Source organism: Temnothorax nylanderi, unplaced genomic scaffold (assembly GCF_030848795.1).
Source record: "Temnothorax nylanderi isolate EJ_2023f unplaced genomic scaffold, tnyl_v1.0 TNYL_tig0403_pilon, whole genome shotgun sequence".
NCBI lineage: Eukaryota > Metazoa > Arthropoda > Insecta > Hymenoptera > Formicidae > Temnothorax > Temnothorax nylanderi.
The window spans coordinates 135680-142191 of record NW_027249465.1 but is presented as its reverse complement, the minus strand read 5'-3'; the positions used below and the strand labels follow the sequence as shown (position 1 = coordinate 142191).

Here is a 6512-nt window from a genome sequence, read left to right as displayed (position 1 = left end):
TGTAACATATACTACACACAGAACATATATAATATACTACATATGTTTACAGCCACCATGTTGTTGATTGTGCGATTCGGTCATGCGCGAGAGACAATTATTAGTACGCTTTTTAGCAGATACTACTACTACGCTAAGGAATTATCGTAAGTTACTACAGAAGTAACGCTCGCGTAAACGTAGTAATTGTCCGTAATCTCTGGTTAAGGATCTCTAGTGAATTTATATCCTTCTCTCTCGCAGAATTTTGCCAGAACTGCAAGTTGGCCAGACTCTGATTAGAGGGATTCGACTGTGCTCTAGTAGAGACCCTTTACTAGAGACTGGCCAACTTTAGGAATGCGACCACAAAATGGCGGCGAAGTCGTATGGTGTGTGTAAATACGTGAACTCGATATATGTGTGCGCGTTTGTTTATCGCTGTCATCCGTTGCACGTAAATTCTACGCTACTGCATCGTGTAAGTAATATGATTTTTTTCATTGTAATAACAATATGTAACATCTTATGCCCGTTCTAGACTGGAGGATGATCCTACTTGCGGCTCATCCTAGTGAGTAGTGTAGACGGGTAAAAATCATGGATAATCATAAAGGGTCTCTATGCTCTAGGAGAGAGAGGCGCCAACGGGTCATGTAACCAGCCACTCCGTGATTGGCTGGCAACAATATGTAGTAAGGTGGCTGCATTATATTTTCAATAAATGCGACTGGGGCTGCGGTCCATTTGACGCTGCAAATGCTTCGAAGCGTTCTTCTTCTCCTTCTTTCTTCATTGAAAGAAAGGAGAAAAGGAATGCTTCGAAGCATTTGTAGCGTCAAGTGGACCGCAGCCTTAACTCGAGCATGCTATAGCCGGTATTCATTGGTCGTATCGTAGCATAAATCGTAAGAAATTGATCAATCACAGTTGATTATTCTCCTTAAATTCGACTGTAATTGGTCAATTTCTTACGAATTATGCGACGATACGACTAATGTAGAACCAGGGTAAGACAGTCTTGAAATAAGATCCGGCTATGAATATGGGCCTTATGTTCTCATATAACTCTAGCGTAAATGAATAAGGAACAAAATTTACACCGTATGAATTAATATTCAGCAAAACTGCACAATTGTAGTCTCTGAAATAAAAACTAGACGATTTGTTAGAAACGTATGAAGATTAAGTAAATGAATTAATTGATAAATTAATCCGATTTAAAAAAGCTAGCTCTTGAGCTAGCTGCACTTTTAAAAACCGCTTGTTATAAATATTATTATAATAGAAAGATGAAATGCAAGTATACATCTTTTAAATATACGTGCTGGAGAGATTTGATGATATTCGACCACTCTCAGAAAGATAGGTGGTTCGAAGAGCATATTTTCAAAACATGTGTTAAATTCTTTTAAAAATGTATACATCAGCAAAATTTCAAAAGGTTTAAAATTTTACATAATCCACATTTTTTAAACAAAGATTTATTCTTATAAAAAAACTTTTCCATCGTAAAAAAAAGATAGGTATGCGATAAAATAATAATAACGAAATAATTAATTTTATTTAATTTTAATCTTCGGTATGTTTATTAAAGATTTTTAAAATATTTTTTTGTCTTATTTCCTTTGATTTCTTTATCTTTCATGATTTTTTAGCTACTACTATTTTTTTCGAATTAAGGTGCACTAAAAAAGAATATTATAAAAGAATGTTCAAATCTATTCTTTTCTACGTTTTTATTGTTCATTTGGTAATTTTTTTCTCAGATTTTTCCATTTACTTTCACAATATTTTTTGCCTTTTTTCAATTATTTTACTGCCATTTTGATAAACAATCCCTTCATCTTTATCATAGATAAATTATTATTGTCCACCTTTATATCGCAAAGATAAACACTATCAGTTCCATGAATTTTCGTTTCCCTGAAGTTGAATAATTTTTTCGAGGACGGTTATCAATCTCCTACATATATCCTCACTGATAACAGCCTGATCTTCTAACACCTTCGTCAATCCTTTGTACAGCTTTTCCGCTTGTTCATCCAGCTGTGTTAACATCGGCGCAATGATTTCATGCGAGTTCTTCTTCAGCTTCGGCATCTTCTCTTCTCTTTCGGATTCCTTGTGTTCGTTTATCATTATTAGCATTTTCTATTTTGCATTTGATTATATATTATATATATATATATATATATACACTGTTCAAAAAAATTAGGGGATCACTTTTTCTCAGTAAATTTTTGCCCATTTTTAAACTATATAATTACTCAGCGAATAATTAAAAATGGTTTTACAGGGCAAACTCTCTATTATAAGGTGCTTTTGTTCAATTTTCACTCAGGTTAATACTCAATATATATACATATATATATATATATATATGTATATATATATATATATATATATATATATATATAGTGTCCTATATTATTTATACAAAAAGTCTTATCTTGAGTTTTTAATATAATTATGTTTGGAACTATTACTTGTGCAAAGAAACATATCAAATCAAAATTATTTTGTTTCAAAAAGAATACTTCTCATAACGATATATTCTTGAGTGGTAGACGTAAAATAATCTTACGTTATACATTATAGATTGGATCTGCTTGTGCAAAAGATATAAATTTAGATAAAAGAATGGACTTTGAAATAAATAATTATCTTTTATTTTTTAGTTCAAGTTTTCTTATCGTACTTACGTTGTACTCATGACATCTATGCTCATCGCCATGATTTTGAACAGCTTTAGCCAAGTATCTAAGATAATCTTGCATGTTGATAAAACCCTTGAAGACATAATATGATGTCGAGGTCAAATAAGCTTGCATAACATTACTGATGCTGAGTATCTTTGCTAATGCTTTCGCTATTTCGGCGACCAGTTGCTCGGGACATACATGTCCGACGTGTTCAAAGGTCTCTAAGGCCTCTTGGCGTACCCAGGGATTTTCGTCTTCTAGTAAGCGACTGAACAATTCAGTCAAAATAGACGCAATGCTTTGGATTCCGCAACGACCGAGATATTTGATATTCTGTTGTAGAAAATGACAGATCTTGATCTTGCCTCGAGGCGGTAGATGGACACATGAAGTTGCGACGGATATCAGAATCTGAAATATGAAACAAACATATATATCTGATATTATGTTCTAATACTCTTATAATTTCTGTTGTTATTAAAAAATTACTTCTGTTAGCAAATAATCCCCGATAGGAAAATTGCACAAATATTGTACAATAATTGCATCATTCAATTAAGAGGAATTTCACAATTATTGTGCTAAGATGATTCCTCATAACGCAGTGTTAATTCTTGCCGGCATAAAATTTCTGAATACTATTTGCACAAAAATTAAGAAATTCAATTTTAGGTTTAAATTTTGCACAATATTTCGACATTTAGAAGCAAAATCACTTTAGTACACTTCAGTATATAAACACTGATATATAATAGTTACATATATATCACCGTTTATTATATTTTATGTACAAGATAGGATGCCATCTATCGGCGACCCAGCAAACACAGAATATGCTACGTAAAACAGGAATAACACATAATAAAACTCAAATATATTTCTCAATTATTTTGCAATTATTTCGCAATTTCTTTCCAAATTAATTTTGCAAATATTCTGCTAAGATAGTTCCAGTAAGATATCGCTGTTATCTTACTGAAATACTATTTAGAAATAAGTTGTGCAAATATTTATCAATATTTGCACAAAGGACTAAATTAGTGTTGCTGCAGAATTGAGACATAATTGCAGCATTCCCAAGTTCACCCAGATTTCGTTATATGAATATTTTCCTATTGGGGATTAGATAGATAAAATAGAGTTTTGTTATACCGCATAAAAGCTGTCATCATGAAGATTTTTGAGATAAGTAGCGTCGAGTAAGGTAACAACCAAGTCGGTCAATAGATCCAGTTGTTTGCCTTCGCATTCGATAATCGTTCCTGCAACGAAACTCCATATTTTAGTTAGGACGTTAATAACATCCTTATTATCACTGTAATTCACTGCTATTATCGCGGACACAACTTGCATCTGAAAATATAAACAGAAACCTTTAAATTTTTAAAGAATATAGAAATTTAAAACATGAGATTTCTAAGCAATACAAAAATTTTAAATTTTGAGACAATGGGAGCTTTCCAGCAGACTACACAAGTCGACACAAGTGTCGTTTTGTCTTTGTTACTCATTGCCAAAAAAGAAAGATAGAACGACGTTTGTGTCGACTTGTGTCGTTTGCTGGAAAACTCTCTATAATTATAAAAAATTTTTGTAGTTAAAACAAGTGAACAAGCTTATTGATATATCCAATATATTTAGTACATCTTACAAGGCACTTCCAATTGCGTGTAGAAGGGTGTTCCTGCAGATCTAAGAAAGACTTCGGCAAGTCTTCGATTTTACGCTTTAATCGTTCCGATGAAAGAGATTTGGTGTTCGCCATTAACAAATGCAAACTAGTGACATAATAATCCACATCCAGGTGGTCGATAAGATTGTCAAACAGAGTGGATTTCACATCTTCGTTTAACAGATCATACAATCTGACAATCATGTTGTCAATCATGATCGCTTCTATGCTATCGCGTCGTTCTACCAAGGCAGTGGAAACTTTAATCAGATGTTTAACGTGATCGACGCATAGTTGCGAAGAGCCGAGTCTTACATAAAAAAAATGATATATAAGGAATCAGCATTCGATTAGTTTACAATTACTCAATATTAATCAATATGTTATTAATCTAATAATCAATTAAATATATATATTACTAATAAGTTAATAAGATATATATATATATATCACTCTAATCAATAATGTATACACAAATAAGATATAATATTGATTAAGAGCAAATTAATAACTTATAATTAAGTGCACTGTCTAAGATTCTGTTAAGCAATTATTAGTATCAATATTAATATAATAGCGATTGCGTTTGCTTGCTTACCTGCCAATAAAGCACCAAACATCCGAGCTTAATAGTGAGCACCAGAGGTGACCGGACAGTAAATGCTTTAGTAGAAGCAGTTCGAGTGCGTGAAAATTTTCCGGAAGAATTTGACTGACCAAGTTGCAAACAGATACCAAAGTTGCTTCGTAAATTCCAACAAACCGCGGCCCTTCGCCGATCGCGCGAACACTTGACAGTCGCAGGTCTCCGACACAGATTTCTTCTTCGACTACAATCGAGAATGAGTGAACGAATGAGTGAGAAAGAGAAATTAGCGTTTACTTCATTAACTGCAAGTTTGGAACAGTAAAGAAAAGATGCAAGTACGGTTATTGTAATTAACGTAATGTGCAATTAGTTGTAATTTCTCTCACTTAAAAATTTCAAGATTCTTAAAATTAACTTTCAAAATTATTTATAGAATTCTTAAAAATCTTAATATTCTTAAAATTTTGTTAAAGTTTTTAGAAATTCTTGAAATTCTTATAATTATTTATCTTTTCGTCACTTACGATGTTCTATGTACGTAAAAGCAATATCCAAAATTGAATCTGAGCCTGAAGACCACTTGCAATGGTGTTCGAATGGCATGCCATTCAGTTTCTTCATGATAGCGATCGTCAGTAAATGGTAATTTAATCTACGTACATATTGATCACGTGGAACATTTTGCCTTCCATACTCAAAATATACCTAGAAATACAAGGAATTATAATTATATTATTTTAGAAAATTAATTTTTGTTCCTTTTATTACATGGGAAAATATAGAAATAATATATTATAAAATACTATACAGACATATATTTCTCTTCAAAATATTTTTATCAATTACATAGATAGTTTGACAAATATATATAGTTGACAAAATAATTCTTCGACTATTATTTAAACATAGTACATTTATAAATTCGTCATTTTGTATAAATTATTTTATATTATTTCATGCAAACTTACAACTACTTTCTATTTTAAGGAATTAGAAACGGAGTTGCTTATAATAGTGGCGAAATGATTGCATTATAATTTTATATTGTTTCATAAAATGCCTAGAACTTTGTGTGTCATCACGTACCTGGTTGAAATTGTCATGACTGAAGATGATATTTAAAAAAGACGTAGCGCCGGTCAAGATTGTTCTTTCGCTACTTTTTATTAAACAAGAATATCTGTAAAAGAAGTAATAATTATATAACTTTCTGAATATAATATTATTTGCTTATATCTATAATGCTATATAATAATAACTACGTATAATGATTTTATGCGATACGCGAATAAGAAAAAGTTCTTGCAATCGTTGAAACTGATTTTTATTTTGAAAAACTAATGGTTAATGACAGAATTGTTACCCGTGCATTTGCGCCAGAAGTTCTACCAAGTCTAGCATCATCTCGTGTGTGAAAGATGCGCCGTAAGACAATGTTAATTTCTCGAGGATTCTCAGCAAACGCATAGCAACCATTACATTTCGTTCCGCGTTCTTATCGTTCTGATCCTATATCATTGTAGTACATTTATCAATTACTACCAATATATAGAGATAAAAATATAAA

At 31.8% G+C, this 6512-nt stretch overlaps 1 protein-coding gene across 2 annotated transcripts in view; it reads right to left on the bottom strand.

Moving 5' to 3' along the window:
* Positions 1–1701: 1701 nt before the first annotated feature.
* Positions 1702–6512, bottom strand: part of LOC139782310 (FIGNL1-interacting regulator of recombination and mitosis) — a 69854-nt gene continuing 65043 nt past the window's right edge. For both annotated transcript variants that reach the window (XM_071721279.1, XM_071721280.1), the window contains exons 7-14: positions 6309–6454; positions 6032–6125; positions 5470–5650; positions 4955–5186; positions 4336–4666; positions 3837–4037; positions 2685–3095; positions 1702–2103 (exon numbers count right to left, since the gene is read on the bottom strand). In XM_071721279.1, the coding sequence (XP_071577380.1) occupies positions 1882–2103; positions 2685–3095; positions 3837–4037; positions 4336–4666; positions 4955–5186; positions 5470–5650; positions 6032–6125; positions 6309–6454 (1818 nt within the window). In that variant the 3' untranslated portion in view covers positions 1702–1881. The remainder of the gene's footprint in view (positions 2104–2684; positions 3096–3836; positions 4038–4335; positions 4667–4954; positions 5187–5469; positions 5651–6031; positions 6126–6308; positions 6455–6512) is intronic.